This window comes from Canis lupus, chromosome 11 (genome assembly GCF_003254725.2).
Source record: "Canis lupus dingo isolate Sandy chromosome 11, ASM325472v2, whole genome shotgun sequence".
Lineage (NCBI taxonomy): Eukaryota > Metazoa > Chordata > Mammalia > Carnivora > Canidae > Canis > Canis lupus.
The window spans coordinates 346,258-373,762 of NC_064253.1; the positions used below are offsets into that span (position 1 = coordinate 346,258).

The 27,505-nt window shown below is 41.8% G+C and overlaps 1 protein-coding gene and 1 long non-coding RNA gene across 2 annotated transcripts; one reads left to right on the forward strand and one right to left on the reverse strand.

Moving 5' to 3' along the window:
• Window positions 1-2,921: 2,921 nt before the first annotated feature.
• On the reverse strand, window positions 2,922-8,772 carry LOC112659719 (uncharacterized). Its single transcript, XR_003136464.3, has 4 exons — window positions 8,685-8,772; window positions 8,034-8,107; window positions 4,019-4,122; window positions 2,922-3,147 (listed from the first exon to the last, which is right to left on the reverse strand). It is a non-coding gene; the product is annotated as an uncharacterized LOC112659719 (long non-coding RNA).
• Window positions 8,773-8,924: 152 nt separating this feature from the next.
• LOC112659690 (10 kDa heat shock protein, mitochondrial-like) lies at window positions 8,925-18,728 on the forward strand. Its single transcript, XM_035696973.2, has 3 exons — window positions 8,925-10,599; window positions 11,336-11,422; window positions 17,946-18,728. Exon 3 carries the CDS (start codon window positions 18,306-18,308, stop codon window positions 18,612-18,614), a length of 309 nt encoding a protein of 102 aa, XP_035552866.1. The 5' UTR covers window positions 8,925-10,599; window positions 11,336-11,422; window positions 17,946-18,305; the 3' UTR covers window positions 18,615-18,728.
• Window positions 18,729-27,505: the final 8,777 nt, after the last annotated feature.

Consider the following 27,505-nt stretch of genomic DNA (forward strand, 5'->3'; position numbering starts at 1 on the left):
ATCTTTTGAATTTGCATTAAATGTTGCTCATGTTTTTAACGTCAGTGAGTTCCGTTCACACATGGAAGATTTTTTTAAGGTGTTATTTATTTATTTATGAGAGACACAGAGGCAGAAACACAGGCAGAGGGAGAAGTGAGGTCCCTGTAGGGAGCCGGAAGCAGGACTCAATCCCAGGACCCCAGGGTCACACCCTGAGCCGAAGGCAGATGTTCAACCCTTGAGCCACCCAGGTGCCCCCACACATGAAAGATTTAAAGGGATATGTAAAATCTGTGTGTGACCGGTACACTGTTGAGCTGCCAGAAGACAGGAATGCACTGGGAGATATTTGAATTATCAGTGGTTCGTAAGGATCACTCACAATATCTGGAAAAAGATCTAGAGGGAATAGCAGCCCAACTACCATTCAAATTTTTGGGTCCTGTGTAAAAGGGGATGTATCTTTTTCCCTGAAGTCCTGACTGAAACTGGCATCTATGATGATACTTAACAATAGTGAGCAATTAAAAAAAATTTTATTTATTTATTTATTTGACAGCACACAAGCAGGGAGAGCAGTAAAGGGAGAGGGAGAAACAGGCTCTCCACTCAGCAGGAAGCCCAACATGGGGCTTGATCCCAGGACCCTGGAATCATGACCTGAGCTGAAGACAGATGCTTAACCAACTGAACCACCCAGGTGCCCCAATACTGAGCATTGTTATGGTGCTTATTTTCTGCCAGATTCTATTTGAAGTGGTTGACATATATTGATACATTGCTTCTTAACAACCCTATGATGAAGGCACTGTATATATAACCCCATTCTACAACTGAGGAAACAAAAAAGGTAGGCAATTGCCCAAGGACACACAGTCGGGAAGTTCTTAAGTTGGAATCTTAAACATCTTTCAAGGTGCCTGGGTGGCTCAGTCAGTTAAGTGGCTGACTCTTGATATCAGTTCAGTAATGATCTCAGTGTGGAAAGATGGAGTCCTGTATCAGGCTCCACTCAGCTCGGAGTCTGCTTGAGATTCTCTCCTTCTCCCTCTGCCCCTCCAACACCCCTCCTCTGTCTCTCTAAAACAAACAGACAAATAAACAAGCAAGTAAATAAGTAAGTAAGTAAATAAATAAATCAATCTTTAACATCTTTGGCAACTGCCGGTCCAAGCCCAGCTGCCTGGTCTCTTGGAGATGCCATTCTCCTCTGGTTTTCATTCACAGTCCACAGGGCACCAAGACCAAGGAGGAGGCCACTGAGATGCCATGCAGGCCTCTGACAACTTTGCAGGGGGAGGGAAGTGTTTTTTAAAAAGAGGAACTCCCTGTAGTATACATGGACTAATTCACAGTTATATAAGACCTTGGGGAAGCTGAAAATCAAGGGAACTGTACTTCATTTCCCTAATTTGGAGAGTGAATTCTTGGAAAATGGTATCTGCTCTAAGATATTTCTCTTAAATTAATGTAGGTCTCTGGCCACATTTCTCATGTGGCTAGGTAGCTGTGTAAACCTTAAAATTGGTACTTAACTTCCCTGGGTGTCAGCTTCCTTTTGAGGAAAACAGGTAACAACAGTACCTACTTTATAGGGTTATTGTGAAAATTAGAGTAGTATATATAAAACAGTATATATATACTATAAAGTATTATATATAAAGAACAAGGCCTGTCATACAATAAACACTATCTCAGTATTAACTACCATTGTTACTGTGGTCACACTCCTGCAGACATTGGGTCCTGAGGAGAGTGGATCATCCCCCTATATCCACTGGGGAAGAGACAAGACCCAAAGACTTGGAAGAGAGACTTAATACTGGGACATAGGTTGACTTCTTCTCCCTGGATCTTGTTTTCTTGGAGTCCAGAGAAGCACTTAGGGGAGAAGGCCGGGAGCTATCAGGAGGTACCCTGTTGGGACCCCTTAGGACTGCCCAGGGTCTGTGGGTGTTGAGTATAGCCAGGTTGTTCTCCCAATACTGAAGTCTTATGAAACATCGTAGCCTGGTCTTGGCTATAGAAAATCATGGGCAAGCCTCAGGTCCATATCTGTACCTGTGTGGTGAGCACTACAGTCCCTACAACTATGGTGATAATCTATATATACAAAGAACTGTAACTAAGCTGGAGGGGACAGCAGTATAGACACACACACAACCTGGACTGGCCCTGGGGAGTATATGGAATATATCCCCATGACCCAGAAACAGATACTAAAAAGGCACAGAACTAGAGGCACTCTAAGTACTACTACAGATACTAGAAAGAGGCAATGGTTTCATCAGGATGAGCTAGACTAGGTGGCAGTAACAAACAAACCCTTTATCTCAGGGGCTGAATGCAAGGTCTATTTTTGTTGCTCACATAAAGTTCTACACAGACCAGACTGTCCTCCTCCACCTTGCAGCTATAACATCTGGAACATGTGGACTTCAGTGTTGTTACTGTAGGGGGACAGAAAGCTAGAAGATCCTATGGGATATTTTCAAGGGGGAAGGCCTAGAAGTGCCTTATATCACTAAGGCCCATGTCTCTTGGTCCAGAACCAAGTCACAAAGCTCCATTCTAACTACAAAGGTGTTTGGGAAGTGGAGGAGCTTGTGGATATTTGGTGGACACTAGTAATCATGCCACAGTCAGGAAATATCAACAAGGAAGAAAGAGAGAGGCCCTATCGCCACACTGAACTCTTGCACCCTGAGCTGGCATCATCCAATAAGGTGGTCAGTGAGGCCCCATCTATTACACAGGCTGCTGACACTTACATTCAGGTACTCAGGAATCTTTCATTAGTCTTTAGAGGGTTCTTTCCCCGCCAAGGCCCACTTATGTTGTATTTTATTTTTTTTAATAGTTTGCTGTTTAATCTTTGTATTAGTTGTGTTGGTGTCTAACATACTACTTCTCAAAACTTGATGGCTTAAAACCACAAACATTTATTATCTCACAGTTTCTTTGAGTCAGGATTTGAATGCGTCTTAACTGAGTGGTTCTGACTCAAGTTCTCTCATGAGACTGCAGTCAAGATGTTGGCTGGGGCTGCATCCATTTGAAGGTGTGGATGGAGATCTGCTACCAAGATGGCTCCTCACATGGCTGTTTGCAGGCAGCCTCAGTTCCTCACCATGGATTTCTCTATGGACCTTCTTCAGTGTCCTCCTGGCATGGCAGCAAGTGATCAGAGAGAGAACAGGCAGATGCCATGGTGCTTTTTATGCTCTAGTCTTGGAAGTTGCACTATGTTATTTGTTAGAAGCAAATCACTAAGTCCAGCCCACCCTGAAGAAAAGGGGATTTAAGCTCAATCTCTTGAAAGGAAGAATATAAAAGAATTAATGAGCATATTTCAAAACCACAATAGTCTTCATAGAATTCATTTTAGAATATGAATTTCTCTCCCTTTCAAAGAGCTGATTGCCATATTGTTTATATCCCCTATTGATTTGAAATACTTTTTTATCATATAAATTATTATTGAGAGGGGCACCTGGGTGGTCTAGTTGGTTAAGCATCTGACTCTTGGTTTCAGCTCAGTCATGATCTCAGGGTCATGAGATTGAGCCCTGTATTAGGCCTCATACTCAGTGAAGAGTCTGCTAGAGATTCTCTCTCTTCCTCTGCCCCTCCCCTGCTATAATAAATAAATAAATCTTTAAAAAAAATTATTATTTAGAAAAGAGTCTGTTATGGACATTGACCTGTCTGCCGTTTTCATGTTTAGGTAGTATTAATTATTGCAGCAGTCCTAAAACTAACCCAGACCAAAAATTCCTAGTATTCTAGGCTTTAGACATATAAGTGATTGCAACATACACTACTAAGTGCAACAATGAAGTGGTAGCATGGGGAATTGAGAGAAGTGAATAGTAAAGCCTCCCCAAGGGAGAAAGTTAACACCAACTATCCTTGATGGAGCAACAACTAAAGCAGCCCAGGCAGTGATCATGCCTAGGGTGGGGTGAACTAGACGTGTGTATGTGTGTGTGTGTGTGTGTGTCTGTGTTTTGAAGGAAGAGCTCCACAGACAGACCTTGGTGATAGATCAGACAGACTGTGCGGAAGGTGGCGGGAAGAACTGCAGCTGGACTCCATCTTTCGTTCGAAGTCCTAAACTTCAGGTCCTGGGATTTCATTCTGCAGGTGTGGAGCACCATAAAATATCCAAATCATGAAAGCAGCAATGTCTCATCTGTATCCCACAGAAATGGCCCCTGGTCCAGTCTAAGACAGGGCACTGGGTCCAAAGAGGGGCTGGTAGGGGGAGAGAGGTGGCAAAGGCATCACCTGCAAGCACATCCAGGCCATTTGCCAGAACCAGATGGGAGGTGAGGTCAGAGTCTTCTGACTGCAAGAAAGCAGGGACCTGCTCTGGAAATTAGTGATTTGCCCTGGGATCTGGGAGGATCCACAGAGCCACCAAGACAGATGGTCAGTGGTCAGTGCCAGGACCCCCATCTTCCACTTTGAGAAGTTTTGATTCAACCATGCAAAGGGTCCACAGCAAGACACCCTCACCCAACCCCAAGAGACACAGAAACAGGAGAAAGAAGGCTGCCATAAGGGAATTAAAATATTAAAGTTCAAGCATTATAAAGAGAATCAAGTTTTAGAAATAGGCCAAGAAATTATCTATAAAATGTGATTGAATTTATAGACGTCCCAAACCCTAAAGATGCCAAGAATACAGTCTCAGAGAGGCAGGGCTACATTGGGATTCCTATTTGTGAACTATGTCTGATACTGTTGTATGCCCCACTCCCTCCCTTAGTCATTCCATCTCCTTTCTTGGCTAATAGAGCCCCCAGATTATAAGGGGTAGCAATACACCCAATCCAATGATGATTACTGTAAGATGGCCAAACATAATGGTTCTTACTTGCCTTTTCCTGATATCCAATTTCCCCTCTCCCCCCCCCGCCCTTCTTGCAGCCAAGGGCCAGGTGACTATTTTGGGCCATTGAGGTGTGTGAGGAAGTCTTCTGTGGACTTCAGGAATGGTTTTTCCTTCTTGCTTGCTTGCTTTTTTAATTGAATTAGCCAACCTATAGTCCATCATTCGTTTCAGATGTAGTGAGGAATGGTTTTTCTTAAATTTAAAAAAAGAAAAAGAAAAAAAGAAAACCAGCACAGAAGAGAGCTGGCTAATATTGCCTGTTCTCTCTTTTTCCTGCCTCAAGATACATTTGATGCCTAGAGCTCCTCCTGTCTTCCTGTAACCATAAAGCAGTGAACAGGAGGATCTAAAGACAACTTGCTGGTGATGGGTGTGGTGTAATGGTTAATTTTGTATCAAATTTGTCTAGGCCACAGTGTGCCCAGATATTTGGTCAAACATTAATCACATGAACGTGTGTTTATTGATGAGATTCACATTTTAATTAGTAGACTGAGTAAAGCAGATTATCCTTCCTGATTTGGGTGGGACGCATCCAATTAGTTGAGGTCTGAATCCAACAAAAAGGTGAACCCTTCGGTAAATAAGAGAATTCTTCATGCCTGATGGCCTTCAAATTAAGACATTATCCTTTTCCCCTATTTTGGATTGAACTGAAAGTGTAGCTTTTTCTGGGTTTCAAGGGTGATTTGTGCTACAGGTCTTGGAACTTCCTGGCTTCCATAATTGCATGAGCCAGTTTCTTTCTTTTTTTTTTTTTAATAATAATAATAAATTTATTTTTTACTGGTGTTCAATTTGCCAACATACAGAATAACACCCAGTGCTCATGCCCTCAAGTGCCCCCCTCAGTGCCCGTCACCCATTCACCTCCACCCCCCACCCTCCTCCCCTTCCACCACCCCTAGTTCGTTTCCCAGAGTTAGGAGTCTTTATGTTCTGTCTCCCTTTCTGATATTTCCCACACATTTCTTCTCCTTTCCCTTATATTCCCTTTCACTATTATTTATATTCCCCAAATGAATGAGAACATACACTGTTTGTCCTTCTGCGATTGACTTACTTCACTCAGCATAATACCCTCCAGTTCCATCCATGTTGAAGCAAATCCTGGGTATTTGTCGTTTCTAATGCCTGAGTAATATTCCATTGTATACATAAACCACATCTTCTTTATCCATTCATCTTTCGTTGGACACCGAGGCTCCTTCCACAGTTTGGCTATTGTGGACATTGCTGCTAGAAACATCGGGGTGCAGGTGTCCCAGCGTTTCATTGCATCTGAATCTTTGGGGTAAATCCCCAGCAGTGCAATTGCTGGGTCGTACGGCAGGTCTATTTTTAACTCTTTTGAGGAACCTCCACACAGTTTTCCAGAGGGGCTGCACCAGTTCACATTCCCACCAACAGTGTAAGAGGGTTCCCCTTTCTCCACATCCTCTCCAACATTTGTGGTTTCCTGCCTTGTTAATTTTCCCCATTCTCACTGGTGTGAGGTTGTATCTCATTGTGGTTTCGATTTGTATTTCCCTGATGGCAAGTGATGCAGAGCATTTTCTCATGTGTGTGTTGGCCATGGCTATGTCTTCCTCTGTGAGATTTCTGTTCATGTCTTTTGCCCATTTCATGATTGGATTGTTTGTTTCTTTGCTGTTGAGTTTAAGAAGTTCTTTATAGATCTTGGAAACTAGCCCTTTATCTGATACGTCATTTGCAAATATCTTCTCCCATTCTGTAGGTTGTCTTTGAGTTTTGTTGACTGTATCCTTTGCTGTGCAAAGCTTCTTATCTTGATGAAGTCCCAATAGTTCATTTTTGCTTTTGTTTCTTTTGCCTTCGTGGATGTATCTTGCAAGAAGTTGCTGTGGCCAAGTTCAAAAAGGGTGTTGCCTGTGCTCTCCTCTAGGATTTTGATGGAATCTTGTCTCACATTTAGATCTTTCATCCATTTTGAGTTTATCTTTGTGTCTGGTGCAAGAGAGTGGCCTAGTTTCATTCTTCTGCATGTGTTTGTCCAATTTTCCCAGCACCATCTATTGAAGAGACTGTCTTTCTTCCAATGGATAGTCTTTCCTCCTTTATCGAATATTAGTTGCCCATAAAGTTCAGGGTCCACTTCTGGATTCTCTATTCTGTTCCATTGATCTATGTGTCTGTTTTTGTGCCAGTACCACACTGTCTTGATGACCACAGCTTTGTAGTACAACCTGAAATCTGGCATTGTGATGCCCCCAGATATGGTTTTCTTTTTTAAAATTCCCCTGGCTATTCGGGGTCTTTTCTGATTCCACACAAATCTTAAAATAATTTGTTCTAACTCTCTGAAGAAAGTCCATGGTATTTTGATAGGGTGCATTAAATGTGTAAATTGCCCTGGGTTACATTGACATTTTCACAATATTAATTGTGCCAATTCATGAGCATGGAATATTTTTCCATCTCTTTGTGTCTTCCTCAATTTCTTTCAGAAGTGTTCTATAGTTTTCAGGGTATAGATCCTTTACCTCTTTGGTTAGGTTTATTCCTAGGTATCTTATGCTTTTGGGTGCAATTGTAAATGGGATTGACTCCTTAATTTCTCTTTCTTCAGTCTCATAGTTAGTGTATAGAAATGCCACTGATTTCTGGGCATTGATTTTGTATCCTGCCACGCCGCCAAATTGCTGTATGAGTTCTAGCAATCTTTGGGGGGGGGGGGGACTTTTGAGTTTTCTACGTAGAGTATCATGTCATCAGGGAAGAGGGAGAGTTTGACTTCTTCTTTGCCAATGTGAATGCCTTTAATGTCTTTTTGTTGTCTGATTGCTGAGGCTGGGACTTCCAGTACTATGTTGAACAGCAGTGGTGAGAGTGGACATCCCTGTCTTGTTCCTGATCTTAGGGGAAAGCATGAGCCAGTTTCTTAACTCTCTGTCCCCCTATTGGTTCTGTTTCTCTGGAGAACTTTAATACATCAGGTAAGCCTGATTCCCCATTGACGCAAAGATAAAAATGTAGGTGGAAATGTGAAAGCCACAGAAATAAGTGTTGGGAGAACAGACCAAAGTTTTCCATGGAAACACAACCCCAGACTTTGCAGATACTAGGGAGCGCTCTAGCATTCTGATGGGATGCATTTGGCCTGTGAGCTTAAAAGGAATTTAGGACTCACTTTGACTTGGTAACTATGGACCACACGTGTCAAGGAGGAAAAACCTTTTCCTTTGTGCTTTTAAGATTTAGCGCCTGGGGAAAAAAAAAAAAAAGATTTAGCGACTGGGAACATGTGAAGTTAACTCACAAAAGACAGACTCATAGGAGAAAACGGCATGAAATCTTATTCAAATTTTACACACAGTGGAATACACAGAAAAGCGAAATCGCATCAAATTAGACTCCGGAACTTCTATATGAGGGAGACTAAGTCTGCTTCCCTCACATAGAAGCACACCTTCAGGGGAGGAAGGTGCACAGTGGAGGTGATCTCAGCACACAGCAGCTTGAACACTCTGCACCGCAAATGTAGGGGGGTCGGGGGCTGCAAGGGCCAACCAAGGGAGAGTTCCATCATCTCTTCTACCTTGTACCTCCCTCCCTTATTTGTTTATTTTTAAAGATTTTATTTATTCATGATAGACACAGAGAGAGAGGCAGAGGGGGACTTGATCCTCCTGTGGGGAGCCCGATGGGGGACTTGATCCCAGGATCCCAGGATAGGGACCTGAGGGAGGGCAGACGCTCAACCACTCAGCCACCCGGGAGCCCCCTCCCCGGTCCCCCTTTAAACGACTCTTCCACTTTCCCGAAGGTAAAATAAACCAACATTCCACCCCGCCACGTGTGAAGTTTCCTCCGACTGGGGCGCCGAGGAGCGGGCACCACAGCTGTGACCTTCAGGACGCTGAGCAGAGGCGCGGAGAGGGCGGGGCAGAGCTCGCCTTCCGGCCACGCCCCCGCCCCCGCCCCCGCCCTCGGGCAGAGCGCGCCTTCCGGCCACGCCCCCGCAGCCCGCCCCCGCCCTGCGTCTGGCCCGCCCAACCCGGAGGCATGTTCCCGCCCGCTGCGCGGCGGCTGGGTCCAGGCCTGCGCGTCGGACCACCGGTGGTCCCTGGCCCGGGTTTGGCGCACGCGGAACTGAGGCAGAGGGGCTGCGGCGGAGCAGCGCTCGTGAGGCCCCCCAGCGCGGTTCCGATTCCGCTCTAGGAGGCCGGGCGGACCCTGTCTCACTGGTTCTGGCCGCCCCGCTGCCCTTTGACCCAGAGAGCTTAGGTTCCTGCGGCGAGCTCTAGCTTAAGATGTCTTACAGCTAAACCTAAAACGGAGGGCAGGGCGGCTGTAATACTGTTAGGAATGGTAACGTAGATGGTGACCACGTGGGGAGCGGGGAGCGAGGAGCACCTGGAGAGACCGTGGAAGCTCCTGCCCTTTCCCCCACACTTGGTCCTGCGGGTCTTGTCCAGCTGGCTGTTCCTGAGTTCTATCCTTTAGTAGTAAAGCGGAGATGTAGCAAAGAGCGTGTGTCTCTGAGGTCGGTGAGCGCTCAAGCAGATTAATGGAAACCATGGAAGCTGGCGTGGGACCCTTTGGTCAGAAGCACAGAGCAAGTATCTAGAACAGTACTAAGTACCTGGGAGCTGTGGAGCCTTTTTGGATGACTCAGTGGATGACCAACACTTGAACACCTGCAGGAAGACCCACCTGGAGACCCATCAGTCTGTGACGTCTTAGTGGACTCCCTTCCTGCCGAGAATTTCATGTTTACTCTTAGCTGTCTGATAAAAGCTGTGCTTGAACATTTCCGAACTCGTCTACCGTCAACTCATCAGAAAGATACCAACTCCTGCAAAAGATACCAACAGACCAGAACTGAGTCTACTTTTCAGAGATGAATGCTGATGGTGTGAATAGCCCAGCCTTCCTTCAGGTGGCTCAGATAGAACTTTCAAAGAAAACAGGCTGTGGATCTGCCGCACAGGATAAAAAAAAAAAGTATCAAGTATCGTATCATTTAATAAATTGAAGATACGAATTGACCACAAAGAGAGCTGCGTAAGGTTTCAGGCTTCATTCTCAGAGAACAGTGTTTGGAATGAAGAAGATGGTGACCAGATTATGTCCTGCAGGCTGGGGCACACCTGTGGGATAGGAATCTGTCATGTGGACAAGGACCTAGACACACTCGAACACACTCAAGAGACATTGACTCTTTGGTAGACTGGAGTAGCTCTCTATCTGTGGTGACACTGAAGGCTCTGAGAATCTTGACCTTGGGAAGAAACTGACTGCAGGAGGTATGATTCCACAAGAAAGACCCCACCTATGGGAGTTGCACAACATCAGAAACGGCATCATGCTTGAAGAGACGCCAGGGCCCTACTCAAGTTCCCTAACATTTGAAAGCCTGGTTTACCTCGTCCGTTGCAAGGGGAGTGACAATGCTTACCTTAAATGGGATTTTATCATCACAATGTCAGAGGACATGCCAAGGAAATTCTGTTTGATCTTTGGGTTGGTTCTCTTACACCTGAATTGAGCAAGGACTCTCTCAGTGCTCAGTATCATCTTTTCATCTTTCTCAAAGAATGACCCAGGGAGGGTTTAACAATGAATCTGAGGAGACAGTGGAAGCTCTGGCCTCATACTTATACTGGGTCTTCTCCTAGCAACTTGTCCAGTGTAGCCATCAAGACAGATGAAGAGGAGATTGCTCCAGAGTCCTACAAACCCTGGTGGAAAATGTTTGTCTAGATTTCTAATTACGGACCCCTGCCTCTCACATTGAAAGGAGCATTTTAGCACTGAATCCTGAAATGGGAGGGATATTGCAAGTCCTAATTATAGCCATTCCTTTGCTTGCAAAGTCAGGGAGAGATAAGGAAAGGTGCCTTTGTGGCAGTATTAGGACTGAAAACCCTGTCCCTTGTCTCCCAGACAATGTTTTTAGTCACTGCACCATCTGCTTCCCTACAGATAGGGGCAAATTAGCTTTCAAAACACTACACCCTGTAGGAAACTGACTTTAGGGTCAATAGTATGCATGCATTGACTTAAGAAGTAGTTAAGCTACAGAAAAGTGTTGATGCTAGTTTTCTTTCCTTGACATATTTATTAATAATTTAGGCTACCAGGAAAATAGGATGCCTTCTGGCATTGATATGAGTTGTACATTTTTCTATGTCGGCTAGAAAAGTGAAATTAAGCCAAGAGATTAAGATGTTAGATCGTGACGTTAAAATAATGTTAGATGTCCCTTAACATAGGCAAATAATGCAAGGTGTGGGGGTAATGAAATACCTGTAAGTCATTTTTGCTTTTTACTGTGGCTTTTGATTATGGTTGGCTTATAGTAGTTATGTTTTTATCGTCTTTAAAAAAAAGTTACCCAACTCCTCTATCCAAATGTACATTTCCTTTCAAAGTAGATAACTTGTAAGGTCCTGTACTTATTCCAGTAATGTTTAAAATGTTCTTTAGGGGCACCTGGATGGCTCATTTGGTTAAACAGCAGCTGCCTTCTGCTTGGTCATGATCCCAGGGGCAAGTTGGGCTCCCTGATCAGTGGTAAGTCTGCTTTTCCTTCTCCCCCACCCCACCCAACCCCACTCATGCTCTCTCTCTCCCTCAAATAAATAAAATCTTTAAAAAATAAAAAAAGAGGGGCAGCCTGGGTGGCTCAGCGGTTTACTGCTGCCACCTTTAGCCCAGGGCCTGATCCTGGAGACCCGGGATCGAGACCCATGTCAGGCTCCCTGCATGGAGCCTGCTTCTCCCTCTGCCTGTGTCTCTGCTTCTCTCTCTCTCTCTCTCTCTCTCTCTCTCTCTCTCAGTGTCTCTCATGAATAAATAAATCTTTTAAAAAGTTTTTAAAAATTAAAAAAAGGGAATCATAAACAGGAATGGAGAAGTGAAAGGGTTGTACATGAGAATGACTATATAAATTCCATTCTGTGCACAAAGAAACCAGGGGTCTCCCAGAAACATGAGTGCCTGGTACAGGCGAGAGGAATGAGGATCTGCCGGAAGCGGCTCCCTTTGGGCCAACTGATTTGTGCTTTAGCAAGAATTATAAGTGCAGTGGACTAAAACACATCTAATATGTTTAAATCCACCAATTTATAATGGCACTAAAAAAAATACCTGACACCTCATTTTGGTGCCACGTCATTCTTTAGAAAACCAGTAAGTAAAGGGAGAAAAAAATCAAGCATTTATCCTGTACATTAGTATAACCAAATACTTAACCAGAAGTTTCTTTTAGAAATGTTTTCCTAATGATCAGTGGGGTAAGGATGAGGTTAGGATTGTCACTGAACAGTGTCTGCTGCTTGGGGTGCTTCAGCCAGTAGTTCTTAGTTTGAGCAAAAACTTTTATTGCTTGCCACAAGTAAGGAAACAGGGAGATGGTTCTGAAAGCACTGTTTCCCTTTGGGGTTAGTGCAAGGAGCTTTTATTCAGTGTGTTGGGGGGGGTGGGCATGGTGCTTGATACATTATTTTAAGTATTTTGTTACTTAGGCACTTTGATTCACTGTGCAAACTTAGCATGTCAGCATGCTAATATATACACTGTATGTTCAAAAAATAGCAGAAAACCCTACCCATAGAAGGAGATCTTAGTATGATAGGTTCTAAAGGAGCCTTCTGCCCAGGTCCTCAGCTCCAAACTGGCTCAAGTAAGGGTGTATCAGTTGGAACACCTGGTTATATGTCTCCTTGATGGGAGCTTCTTATTCTGCAAAACAGATACATTCTTTCCCTGCTTTTGTCCCTTCTCCCTCCTCCCTTCTGCAGATAGCCTTCTGATCTAAATATCCCTCCATTGCTTCCTAGCTAATAGGATGTCTTTGCCATTGCTAATAAATGGATGGTTGTAGGCCAAACAAAAACAAAACACAAAATAAACCAACAAAAAACAACCAACCAAACAACAACAACAAAAAAACCCTGAATCTTATCAAGGCTCTAGACCAAGTTACCAATTTTCAGGAAGCATAGGGACAGAGAAACATGTTGAAAGTGATTTAGCCAGCAACATACAGCCCAAGAAACTACCAGAAAAAAATGTCATTTTCTTTCAAAAAAAATTGCAAGGAAAAATAAAAGGAGAGAAAACTAACAGAGTAAGAGATACTTAAGAGATAAATCAACTAATTACAATTTATTATAAATTTGGAAATTATTTGCATGCTGATTATGCACACTGACCAAAGACAGTTGTAGAAATCAGAATAATAACTGGATATCTGAAGCTAGAAAGTAGGTATTACTAATTTTTTTAAAGAGACATTTATGGTTACTATCACATTATATCATATCTTTAGAGATAATACTTTTAGAGATAAAAACTTAAATAGGGGATCCCTGGGTGGCGCAGCGGTTTAGCGCCTGCCTTTGGCCCAGGGCGCGATCCTGGAGACCCGGGATCAAATCCCACGTCGGGCTCCCGGTGCATGGAGCCTGCTTCTCCCTCTGCCTGTGTCTCTGCCTCCCTCTCTCTCTCTGTGACTATCATAAATAAATAAAAATTAAAAGAAAAAAAAACTTAAATATTTGTGGGTGAAATGATGTCTGCAATTGGCTTCAAAATTATATGGGAAGTTGAGGGGAATAGATGGGAATTTAGGTGACAGTAGATGACCAGGAATTGGTGATTTTTGAAGCCAGTGGATAGGAATACTAGGGTTCATTATATTTTACTTTGTATGTTCAAACATTTCAAAATTAAAAGTTAAAAAGCAGCAGAGGGAAGGTGTGGTTAGGGGAAGGCACTAGCCTTTGCCCTCACTGCTCAGCAGCCAAGGGAAGCACACAATTCAGGTCATTCTCCGCAGGGGATGATGAAAGTGAAGGCTTTTCCTAAGTTCAAGAGCATCAGAGGGTGTGTTAAATGAGAATGTTCTCAATCACATTTTGGAAAGAGGAAAACAGAAATGAACGTATTTGGTGGATACCTAGGCTCTGCAGCTTCACCCTCCAGGGTGGGCCTCTGGGCCTCTGCTCTCACAGCCCCTTTCAAATCCACAGCAAGGAGTGCTCTTGTCCATGCAAAATGAACACTCCATTTAGATTTCTAAAAATAAAGGAAGAGAGTTTTATAAGATCACAAGCTCAAGTGAGGACAGTGACCAGAAATACACAAATTTCACAGAGAGTGCTCCAGAGAAAGGATGTTTAATCCCGTTTATATATGGGGTTGGGTTTTTTGTTTATTTTTGTTACATCAAGAGTTACAAATCATCATGATGAAGGACCTTTCAGACAATTACAAACTTTATCTTTTGTTTTTAGTATGTGCAAGGTTGCTAGCTTTGGAAGTGTGGGAATAGAATTTAGGGAGATTTTTACTCTTATCTTTAGCTTGGAACATTTCTTTTAGGTTATTGGCTAATGAAGAGATGTATGAGATGTAGGATGTGTGCTCAGAGCGGAAAAGAGCTCATACTTTGAAGTTTGGTGAAGACATCCTGACCTTAGTAAAAGTATAGCTTCCCTGGGAGCCCAGGGGCAGGGCCCACAAACATTAAAACTTGAAAATTTCCTTTATTACTTTCAGGATTCCAGCTGGCAGATGGTGCCACATCTGTGCAGGAAAGGAAAAAACCAAAGAGACGGTGAAGGCCATGAAGGATCGTACAGGGGTTCCCGTGCCCTGGTTCAGAGACCTTAGAACAAGTGACATAGGCAGATCTGATCCAAGGACCCAAAGGGGACACACAGGACCAGCAAAGAGGGTCCTTGACTTCACTCAGGATAGAAATCAAACTTGAGCCAGGAAGAAGTGAAAGTAGGGTTTATTAAATCGTGTAAGTGATACAGTATAGCAGGTGATTGTCTGGGAGACTTGGAAAGGAAGGGAGTGTAAGTCTCTTTGTTGCTTAGGGCTAGGAGTTTATATTGGAAAGGGGTCCGGGGTACATGTTCATTCAGGAATCCAGGGTAGGTTCTGATCAAGGGCAAGTGACAGGTAAAACAACAGGTGTTATTTTATAAATCATTGAAGGAAGTGGGTATTGATGACATTTCCAGCTGAAATTTCTTTGAATGTCCTGGAACATGTTTGGGATCTAGTTTTTAGATGTTACCAGGTGTTTGGGGTCCTCCATGAAACTTAGAAAATGATTTAGCTTTCTTGCTTTGCTTTTGGAGTAGGAACATAGTTTCTTTGGTTTATTCAGATGCAAGGTGAAATATAGAACACGAGTGGGGCCTAGCATAGAAACGACAGAGAGAGAGCCTTTCTAAAAATGGAGTTCCTTCAGTTTCCCTACCGCACAGCAACAGCATTCTTCAATCTATGGCAGCCTTCCTGTTCCCAGAAGGGACACACAACCACAGGAGCATGGCCTTTTCATTCAGATTATGTGCCCCTTCTTGGATTCATGGTGCCATTAGTCTAGTCATGGATCTGAAAATCCTGCAGTAACTAATTTTTTTTTGACTGTCTTCCTCTTTTTTTTTTTTGTATATTTTTTTGTTGGAGTTCAATTTGCCAACATATAGTATAATACCCAGTGCTCATCCCTTCAAGTGCCCTCCTCAGTGCCTGTCACCCAGTCACCCCATCACCCTGCCCACCTCCCCCTCCATTACCCTTTGTTCTCAGAGTTAGGAGTCTCTCATGTTCCGTCACCCTCTCTGGTATTTCCCACTCATTTTCTCTCCTTTCCCCTTTAATCCCTTCTATTTTTTATATTCTCCATATGAATGAAACCATATAATGTTTGTCCTTCTCCAATTGACTTACTTCACTCAGCATAATACCCTCCAGTTCCATCCACATTGAAGCAAATGGTAGGTATTCGTCATTTCTAATGGCTGAGTAATATTCCATTGTGTGTATATATATATATATATATATATATATATATATATATATCACATCTTCTTTATACATTCATCTTTTGATGGACACTGAGGCCCCTTCCACAGTTTGGCTATTGCTAACAAGCACATGAGAAAATGTTCTGCATCACTTGCCATCAGGGAAATACAAATCAAAACCACAATGAGATACAACCTCACACTAGCGAGAATGGTGAAAAATAAGACAGGAAACAACAAATGTTGGAGAAGATGTGGAGAAAGGGGAACCCTCTTGCACTGTTGGTGGGAATGTGAACTGGTGCAGCCACTCTGGAAAAGTGTGTGGAGGTTCCTCAAAGAGTTAAAAATAGACCTGCCCTACGACCCAGCAATTGCACTGTTGGGGACTTACCCCAAAGATACAGATGCAATGAAACAGCGGGACACCTGCACCCCGATGTTTCTAGCAGCAATGTCCACAATAGCCAAACTGGAAGGAGCCTCAGTGTCCATCGAAAGATCGATAAAGAAGATGTGGTCTAGGTATACAATGGAATATTACTCAGCCATTAGAAGTGACAAATACCCACCATTTGCTTCAACGTGGATGGAACTGGAGGGTATTATGCTGAGTGAAATAAGTCAATCTGAGAAGGACAAACATTTTATGGTCTCATTCATTTGGGGAATATAAAAAGTAGAGAAAGGGAATAAAGGGGAAAGGAGAAAAAATGAGTGGGAAATATCAGAAAGGGAGATAGAACATGAGAGACTTCTAACTCTGGGAAACTAACTAGGGGTGGTGGAAGGGGAGGAGGGCAGGGGTGGGGGTGACTGGATGATGGGCACTGAGGGGGGCACTTGACGGGATGAGCACTGGGTGTTATTCTATATGTTGGCAAATTGAACACCAATAAAAAATAAATTTATAAAAAAATTTTGTCCATCGAAAGATGAATGAACATTTAACTGTTTTCCAATTTTTTTCTCATAGAAACCTCTTTTACATAGAGCACCCATTAATACCTCTTTACCCCTATGGGCATCTTATCTGAATTCACCTCCCCAATCCCACTCTGCCACAATCCAGCTTGGGACTCTCCTTTAGTTTCTCCTTAACACATATCAACACCTGACATCACATTAGATATTTGTCTTTTTTGCTTTTCCCTAGTCTTCAGGAAACAGCCCTACTGTTGAACCAGTTGGTCAGGTACCAAACATGAGCTGCTTTCTTTCTCTCATACCCCAAGCACAATCTATCAAAACATCCTGTAAAAAGTGTGAGAATAAACTTGCAGCCTAGGTCAAAGCTCCCATTCCATTTCTGTGAAGTGCACTGATACCAGTTTCTGAAACAGCATGTTTCTGTAATCCCCAGGCATTCTGAAGACATTCAAGGTCATGCTAGAACTAAAGGTGGGAACATGAGGTTTACGCATGTATGTATTTTTAAATTTTGTAATAAACAATCTTTTTATTTTGAGGTAATTGTGGATTCATGTGTAGTTATAAAAATAATACAGCAATATCTCATATACACTTTATGTGCTTAACCTAATGGTAACATCTTGCAAATCTATAGTACAATATCATAACTGGATTGTTAATATTGATACAGACAAAACACAGAACAGTTCTATCATTAATAAGGATTCCTCTTGTTGCCCTTTCATAGCTGTAGCCTCTAAAACCCTGACCAGAGCATGTTTCCTAGCAGTCCTCTCTGAGCCAGGGCTTCTCAGGCTTTAACATGCATACAAATCACCTGTGGAGCTAGGTAGAGACGGATTCTGCTTCAACAGGTCAAGCTGGATCCTGAGATTCTACATTTCTAACAAATTCCCGTGTGATGCCAGTATTCCTGGTCCATGGACCATACTTTGAATAGTGAGGACATTTTAACAAAATACCCACATGATTTGCATGAACAGCAAAGTCTGAGAAGCTGTATAGTACAGCTGAAGCTGTAGGCATTAAGGAACTTTTAGGAATATCCTGAGAGCTATGGCATGATAAGCTGTGGGCTAGTTTCTGGGAATAAGTCATTTTCTCAGGGTACAGATGATGCCATTATGTGCATACAAACATCGGTAGTTCCCCAGGGTAGCAGACAAAGGATTATAATATGTGGGAAATATTCAAGATCAGCTATATTTGTTACTTAATCCTCACATTAACTCTGAGGCAGGGACTATTATAATTGCCAACTTCTAGATGAGGCTAATGGTTATGGTCTCAGATTCTACAGCTAGGTTTAAATAAACTTGTTGTGTTCAAAGTTCACAGGTTTAAGCTGTCCTGAATCCCCTGGTTCAGCACTCTGACAACGATGAGAGAAGCAGAGGGGTCTCCATCGTGCAGGATGGCCAATGACCTTGTGCTAGCATTCATGCTGGGCATTTCTGGGTCATCTCTCCCCTGCACTTGAAGCTGAAGAGCTAAGCCTCCCTGCTCCTGCTGTCACAGGCCCAATCCCCTTTCCCCTTCCCTTCCGGTTCTGCTAGACTTGGCTGACACCTGAGCATCAGAGGCTGGAAGGAAAATGCAGGCTACTGAAAACCAAAGAAAGGGACTGCGGGTCTCCTGGCGGCAGCGGCGGCGGCGGCTCCAGAGCGGGTGGGACTGCGGCGGCCAGAGGCATGGCAGGGCAGGCGTTTAGGAAGTTTCTTCCCCTCTTTGACTGGGTTTTAGTCGAAAGGAGTGCAGCTGAAACTGTAACCAAAGGAGGTATCATGCTACCAGAAAAATCTCAAGGGAAAGTGTCGCAAGCAACAGTAGTGGCTGTTGGATCGGGTTCCAAAGGAAAGGGTGGAGAGATTCAACCAGTTAGTGTGAAAGTTGGAGATAAAGTTCTTCTCCCAGAATATGGAGGCACCAAAGTAGTCCTAGATGACAAGGACTATTTCTTATTTAGAGATGGTGACATTCTCGGAAAGTATGTGGACTGAAATCATTCTTAAAACGGGATGAAGCGAAACTGCCCATTCCAGTGAAGTAGTGAAATCTTGCATCATTGTAAATAATTTTCATGTCTCTCTTTTATAATAAACTAATGGTATTCAAACTAATGATAAAAAAAAGTGACCACCTCCCTTCCTGACCCTCACATTCCTGACAACTTGCAAACACCAAAATGTTATGCATCACTTTTGTATTCCAAGAATACAAAAACAATTCAGTTATGTGCATTGTATATAGAAGATAAGTCCTGTACATATTTTGGGAGATTTATATCACGGTATTTCTCTTTTCTTGAGCAGTTGTAAGTGGTACTGTATTTTAAATTTCAGTGCCTACATGCTTATTGAGACATAGCCTAAGAAATCTTGAGAAAGAAGAACAAGACTGGAGATTACCACAATCCCAGATTTCAAGATATACTACAAAGTTATAGTAGTCAAAACATTATGGTACTGGCATAAAATAGAACATAGATCATAGAACAAAATTGAGATCCCAAAAGTAAACCCATGCTTATATGGCCAACTAATTTATAACCAAGGAGGCAAGAATTTTTGTTCCTTTGTTCCTTTGTTAATCTATAACAAAGGACGCAAGAATATACAACAGTCTCTTCAATAAATGGTGTTGCTAAAACTGGACAGCTACATAGAAAAGGATAAAAACTAGGCCACTTTTTTTAAAAACTGGGTCACTTTCTTACATGATACACAAAAATAAACTAAAAAATGGATTAAAGACCTAAATATGAGACCTGAAGCCATAAAAACTCCTAAAACAAGACATAATTTCTTGGACATAAACCTTAGCAATACTTTTCTAGATATGTTTCTTCAAGCAACAAAACAAAAGCAAAAACAGACTATTGGACTACACCAAAATAAAAAGCTTTTGTACAGTGAAGGAAACCATTGACAAAACAAAAAAGTAACCTCTTGAATGGGAGAAAATATTTGCAAATCATATATCTGATGAGGGGTAATACCCCAAATATATAAAGAACTTATACAACTCCACACCAAAAAATAAATACATAAATAACCTGATTTTAAAATGGGCAGAGGACCTGAATAGATATCTTTCCAAAGAGGAAGTACAGATGGTCAACAGACACATGAAAACACTCAATATCACTCATCACTGGGGAAACACAAATCATAACCACAATGAAATATTACCTTACACAAGTCAGAATGATTAGTATCGAAAAGACAAGAAATAGCAAGTGTTGGTGAGGATATGGAGAAAAGGAAACACTCATGCATTGATGGGAATGTAAATTGGCACAGTCACTGTGGAGAAGAGTATAGAAGTTCCCCCCCAAATTAAAAATAGAACTACATATGATCCAATACTTTTACTACTGGGTATTTACCTAAAGAAAATGAAAACACTAAATCAAAAATATTTATGCACCCCTATGTTCATCACAGCATTATTTACAGTAGCCAAGATATGGAGGCAACCTAAATGTCCATCAATAGATGAATGAATAAAGAAGGTGTAACACACACACATGGGCATATACACACATACAGGAATATTACTCAGCCATAAAAAATGCAGTCTTGCCACTTGTGACAACATGGATAGACCTAGAAGTTATTACACTAAATTCAGTGTATAGAATTGTCAAGTCACTATATTGTACACCTGAAACTAATATAACACCATATGTCAATTATATCTCAATAATGATACAAAATGATTTTGGAAACTACTTTTAAGTAGACATAAGTTTTTGTTGAAATAAGGTTTGATAGAATGACTTTATTTAATTAAAGTCAAATTTATAATTTTATAGTCTTATACACTTAACAGATATAATATTTGCTTATCTGCTTAGTAAGTCCAAGTAAAATAAGAATGTATGCCTGTATTTTATGTAATGCTAACAATTAGGAAGACATGGTTGTTTTCTAATGAAACCTACAATATCAAAATAATCTTTATCAAAGATTTACTCAAATCAAGTGAATTTGAAAAATAGTTCTATATTCCCAGGAATTTTAGGAATATTTAATTTATATAAGCACTTACTTTTATCTAAACCAATGAAGATAGAGTTTCTTTAAGGAATTTTATAAATTAATTTGGTAACACCATCTGGAGGTGGGAAAATATCACATATACATACAGATAGACATAAGTAGAGATTCTGTGGTTTTCATTCTAAAATTTTAACCAGGAGTCAGGTATAAATACAGAATACAAAACTCCCTACTGTGTATAAGTGTTTGTCCTTGCCCCTGCCCTTCTTTATATTTTTATCTAAATTGTGTTTCTGATAGATGGAAGAAGTGACAGTTACAGGCTCAATATGGGGGCTAAAACTCTTCACTGTATTTGTGGGAGGAGAGTTTTAAGATTGTCATTGCCCCAATATGTAATCTTACAGAAGCTGTGGAGCTAATCTGGGCTAAGGGATTGAGGAGACACTAGACATTTGGGTGTATCCAAATCCCATATGAGTGGGTAAAATAGCCAGTCTACCTCCAATTAGTTTTTTTCCTTTTCAGCAATAAGTGATTGCTTTTGGGATCCCTGGGTCTTTGAGACCCCTGATGGGGGAGCATAGAGTTTGAGTGATTACAAGGAGTTGAGGAGCTAGAATGGGAAGGGAAGGTCTGTGAGCAGAGGGATGCAGGAGTTAGCGGTATGAAGGGTGACATATCAAAAGATCTAAGGGAGCTGAAGAGAAGATTGGAGGTGATAAAAGGATGAAGGCATGAAGGGATGAGAGAGGATACATCTTGGGACGCCTGGCTGGCTCAGCAGTCGGGCGCCTGCCCTTGGCTCGGGTGGTGATCCCGAGATCCGGGATCAAGTCCCACATCGGGCTCCCTTCGAGGAGCCTGCTTCTCCCTCTGCCACTCTCTCTCTCTCTCTCTCTCTCTCTCTCTCTCTGTGTCCCTCATGAATAAATAAATAAATCTTTAAAAAAAAAGAGAGAGAGAGGATACATCTTAGATGAGACAGTTTGGGGAGATACTAAGTTTCCCAAAGGAGCCATCGAAATGGCAAATTACCCTTAGTAAAGTAATGCCAACAGAAAAGGAAGTAAATAGAATGAATTGCCATACTGATGAAGCATATAGTTAGTGAGGGTTTGGGAAGGAGAAATTTCAGTTGACTGAAAAGCTGCCATATTCTTAATGGTATCTAGCAAACAAAGAAGCTTGCCTTTAACACAGGCTTTATGTCTTCTGAACAGAGAAGTCTGGGACTCTAACCCAGATTCTAATTCAGCTTCTAGAATACACTCAGAATCTTATGCATAAAAAAAAAATGTTCTCTTACTGGCTTCAATAGACCTATTTTTCAGAGCACTGGATCAGGAGTCAGACTCACCAATATATTCCCAATCAGTAAATCAGGAATGAAGACAAAGCCTTCAAAGTTATGCAGCTGGGGTCACTAGCTAAGTCACTTACACACAAAATCTAACTTCACATCCCAGATCTGGTTGGAAGCAGGAAGCTCCTTTGTATTTTTCTTTGTATTTTAAAAAACTTATTCTAATGAAAGTAAGGCAGGTTCATTTCTGAAGAATGAAACCGGGAAAAAGCACTGTGATAAAAAGCAACAGTCCCCTAACCTCCTTCTCTCCTTCTCTCTTCTACCCATCTCATTCTTTTCGCCCAGAGGGAGAACTTTGTGGCTTTTAATTTTGATTTTTCTGTAGTTACTTCCTTATGTGTGTTGAATGAGAAAAAAGGAAGAGCTGAAATAAAACAAAAGCATTTATTTGAGGTCTCAGAATTACATTTTGGGAAGCACAGATTTGGGAAGCAATACAAATTGTGCCCCCCTAATGAACAAAAGTCAGCGATTTTCAAAAGACAAAGTGAAATGTTTGTATGGGTTGTTTCCAAAGACTCTTGGTTTCTGTTGGCAGCAGAAAACTCATTTTGGTTGGTGAGGCTATCACTAAGCAAAGTCTCTTACTGTAGCAAGTTGCAGGTGTTTGGGCAGAGTCCTTGGAATATTTACAGTTTAGCTCATTTCAAAGTTTATGGTTTCATCTGGTAAGAATGTGCATAAAGCCCAGCTCCTTGGTGACCTCTAGTGGCCTCTCAGGTCTTTTAAAAAACTCCTTAACCTAAGTGACTCCTCCATTTCACTTACCTCTCACATGTCTAAAGTATGTGTTTACATAACCACTCCCTGTCTGTTGACTCTCTGCTCTGAGGGATGAGGATCATCTCCTTTATCCTACCCTGTAACTTCCCACTCCTCTTCCCACTTGACTCTGTTATGATCTCTTTCCTCCCATGGTCACATCTACATTTTTAAGCAATCATCTTCCAATTAAGAGAGTGAAAGAAAATCTTCAGAAATGAAGAGAATCGGAGAAATTATATTTCCAAAAGAAATTTATAGAAATAAAATACTGGCGGATTTTTTGAAACAAAATAAACCCAAGGAAAGATGGACAAGTCATGTAACAGGAAACCAAGATGAACAACAACATTTCCCAAGTGGTGATTGTTACCATAACTGCTGTTAATGTGGCTGTGATTTTTAATGTAATTTCTAGAAAGTAGTTCCTAAAGTAGAAGGTAAATTATATGCAAGAGCACCTGAAATGAAATTTTCAGATGGTTTCCACAAACCTAGGAGTTTGGAGGAAGAAAAGCAGAAAATAAAGGAAGAGAAAGAAAGGCAAGCTCAATATTTTGTCTCATTCAGAAGTTACCATACTTCTAGACATTGAGAAAAAATATATAAATGTATAAATTATTAAGGAGAAGTATTGATAAAAATAGATTATAGAACTTTCAAACCACTAGAAGGGGCAGGAAGAAAGAACTCCATGACCCATCTAGTCAGGAAAGACAATACACAAAAGAAAGCATGTTTCATAGAAACATAAAATAAGGGAGAATAAGTCCAAGAAAATCAGTAACCACAACAAATGTGACAAATTAAGGCACCCTATTAAAAGATAGGCTTTATCTTCCGGAAGAAAAAAATCCCATGTGTCTTATAATAGATCATAATAATGATGAAAAGAACAAACACTGGGATGCCTGGGTGGCTTAGTGGTTGAGTGTCTGCCTTCAGCTCAGGCCCTGGTCCCAGGGTCCTGGGATCAAATCCCATATCAGGCTTCCCACAGGGAGTCTGTTCCTCCCTCTGCCTGTGTCTCTGCCTCTCTCTGTGTGTCTCTCATGAATAAATAAGTAAAATCTTTAAAAAAAGACCAAACACTTATTATGTGCCAGACATTATTCTACATACATTGTATATAGTAACTTATTTAGAGTAATATCTAAAACAAGATCACAGAGAAAGTTTATTTAAAAAAAAAGTAGTGGACATTCAAAAAGTATTCTTCTAAGTAATTCTTGCATTAAAGAGGAAAAGAGGGGCGCCTGGGTGGCTCAGTCAATTAAGCCTCCGACTCTAAGTTTCAGCTCAGGTCATGATCATAGGGTCCTGAGGTCAAGCCCTATGTCAGGCTCCCCACTCAGAAAGGAGTCTGCTTGTTTCTCTCCCTCCTCCTGCTCTCTCTCAAATAAATAAATAAAATCCTTTTTTTATTTTCCTCTTTTTTAAAAAGAGGAAAACAAAACTAAAATTACAGCCTACTTGATAATAAACAACAATGAGTAAACTATATATGGGATGTGGTCTAAGAGATACACAGAGAATAATGACTTGTCTTATGTGTACTTATTAGAAAGCTCTGATACAAAATAAATGAGATCATGGGCATATCAACCAAAATGTCAGAATAAGGATAATAAAATTACTTCCTCCAAAAGAAAGAAAAGAAAAAATCTAAGATGAAAATAGCTATCAGAGAAATAATGAAATAGGCTCAATGAAAACAATAGCTTTTTATCCAAAAAGTGAATAAAGCAAACTTTTAAGCAGGACTTCAAAAGAAAGAAGGAATTTAAAAAGGAACACATTAACATCAGAAACAATAGGTATAGAGGTTTACTCATCATGAGATTACCACACATAGTTTAAACCAATAAATGTGAAAACACTGGCAAAATGAATAATTTTCCAGGAGAATATAAAAGATCCAATATGATTTGTTTGTGTATTCTGTATCTGAATAGACACTATCAGTATACAGTTTTACAATAGTTACACATCTATTGTCCCCAAAGCCCATGTCCAGATGGCTCTGAGTTAATTCTAAACAACAGTTCTGTGGCACATAAAAAAAAGTTCTTAGCAGAGAAGATGGAAAGTTTCCGTACTTGTTCTAAGACAGCTACACATTCCTTTTACTTTTTTTAGGATTTTATTTTTAAGTAACGTCCACACCTGACATAGGGCTCAAACACATGGCACTGAAGTCAAGAGTTGAATCCTCCACCATTTGAGCCAGCCAGGTGCCCCAGCCACACAATCTTTATTCCAAACTGAATGAGAAAAACGCTGGGGGTGGGGAGTGGTGAGAAAGACAAATGAAAGGAAATTATATCCTACCTCACTGATGAATATAAAAGAAAAGCTGATCTTAAATATTAGTATGCAAATAGAGAATATTGTAAAAGTACTGCACTATGACTAAGTAGAATTTATTCTAGGAATACGAGAATGGCTCAGCAATAGTGTAGATGACATAATGAAGCCCATTTGGAGCTGGGGTAGGAAGCACAGATTTGGTGCCCATGGTGTGAAGCACCATCTTTAAGAACAGCCTAATCTTTTTTTTTTTTTCATTACAATCTCTTTATATAATTCACTCTCTGTCCAACTGTAAGCTTGAGCTGGCCCTCTCAAAAAGCATAATCAAGGTATACTAACCGGAGTTCATCCACTTCCCTCCTCCAAATAGAAAGAACTCATGTGAACACTGTTCTCATAGGGCCTACATTCAGCTGGGGGCTTCTTTACAATCAAGTCTCGTTCTACACCGTTCTGCATATTATGATAGGGTGCTGGCTAGCTCTACCACAAAGGAAGTCTTCTGAGGTGGGAGTGCTCAATGCTGATGCCTTTGGGCAGCACACTCCAAATCATCCCAGAAATTCCCATTAACCTTGGACACTTTGCTGGTTGGGCAGTGTGTGCAGCCCTTGTTGCTCCACACCTCACCCCAGGACCCAGCTAAAGATGTGCACCTGCAGCTCTGAGAGCAGACAGTGTACTTCCTTCACTTTCTCAATGCGTGTGTGTGCAATATTTACTGTTAGTGGGACAAAAGTACAATGGTGGGTGTGTGCCAGTTAACAGGCACAGGAGTTTCAGTCTGAGCTTGTTGGAGAACAACAAAGGAAGTTATGTAATGAGGAAGCTCAGAGGACCATGCTTTGGGCTGAGAGGGATGGGGAGAGTGGGTGATGAGAAATTAGCAAATCTGTTCTTTCTGACCGTGAACAGTACAGAGCAAAGTGCATCTATGTGATAACTGTCTCCTCTTTTGTATGTCAATCCATGCAACTGACTAGTCTCCTTTGAAAGCAGTAATTTGCTGGTGTATGAGAAATGCCAAAGGCTAAGGAAACTTGATCCCTAAATTCCAAAATTGTAGATGAAAATACCACCACACAAAGACATTTGCCAAGTATGCCCCTATTAGGTACACAAGTTCAAACTCTAGGGGCAACTTGAAGAATGAGAAAGAAGAGATGTGTACACAAAGAAAGGTGGAGTTCACCCATGCAGACACTGGAAGAAGCAGTTTAAATAAGGATCTTGGGAAAAGAGTATGGATTAGCAGAAAGAAGAGATGGGTAGAATGCCATATGAAAGAGCATGATGGCTGCAGGTGCTGCCTGGTAAAGATCAGGGGTGGGAATAGAGAGAGAAGCACTGAGAAGAGAGGTGGAGATAGGCATGACACACAGTTCTCCATGAAAATTAGGGAAAACAGGTTTTTTCAAACTCAGGAGAGGAGATGACTCCCCAGCCTTCCCAAGCCTGCCTCTGTACTCACAAGTTCATGCTAAGCCCCTCTTACTAACATTTCTTCTGCCATCTTTCCTGGGCAGGGAAGGATTAACTCATCCACTTATTAGTTAAGCATGACTTTTTGCTCCCTCTCCTCTGGGCCCCATGCTGTGTTTGAGGATGATCCTCGTGCTGCAGAGGGGGTTCTCTCACTGCCCCACTCCCAAGCTCCTTTAGACAACCCCCTAGGAAGGGCTAGTGTAAGCCAAGGAGAGTTGCTGTAAATGACACGATGGAGAGGGTTGGATAGAGTAGGTTCTCTACTGTCCAAGGGCAGACAGAAATCCTTCCCTTCCCACTGAGAGCCCCCCGGGAATTCAGACGTCATTCTCTTTTTGGAAAAATCAGGCAATTCTGGGAGTCTTTGAGAGTGTCCTGCATGTGAATGAACTACACTGTGCCGCAGCTCCGACCTGTCCCCTAGGAGAGATATAAGTCTGGGGTTCAACCAGGTGGCTGCACTGTGGCCTGTGGCACTGTGGTGGTGTGAGGTAGTGCTTGCTTCTTTGCTGAGCTCCATTCCATTAGAGAAATCCCACTACAGTGCCCCTACCCTATTTCCAAGTTGTATATGACTAGCTCTTGCAGGTTTTACTTATGGCAATACTCCAAGGCGATCTTCCTTACTTCCCTTACCATGCCGAGAAGGGCATAGCTGGTTAGGAGTTGGGCACCAACCCTTCATGCATAGTCCAGTCTAGTCTCTACATCTTTCACTGTGACACTGAGGAGAGAGGGGCTAGCTGGGGATGGCCATCCTCTCCCTGGGGTCCCAAAGATCCCAGGAAGCCAATTGGAGCATTTTCTCCCGGCTCAGAGTCTCTGCAATTCAGTGTCTTCAAAGCTTCCAGCTACCTTTCCTCTCCTTCTAATACCTTAGGGATATATTGTCCATGGAAATTTAATTCATGACTTCTCTTACAGAGACAGGATGTGACAGAGACTTCCTTGTTTTGTT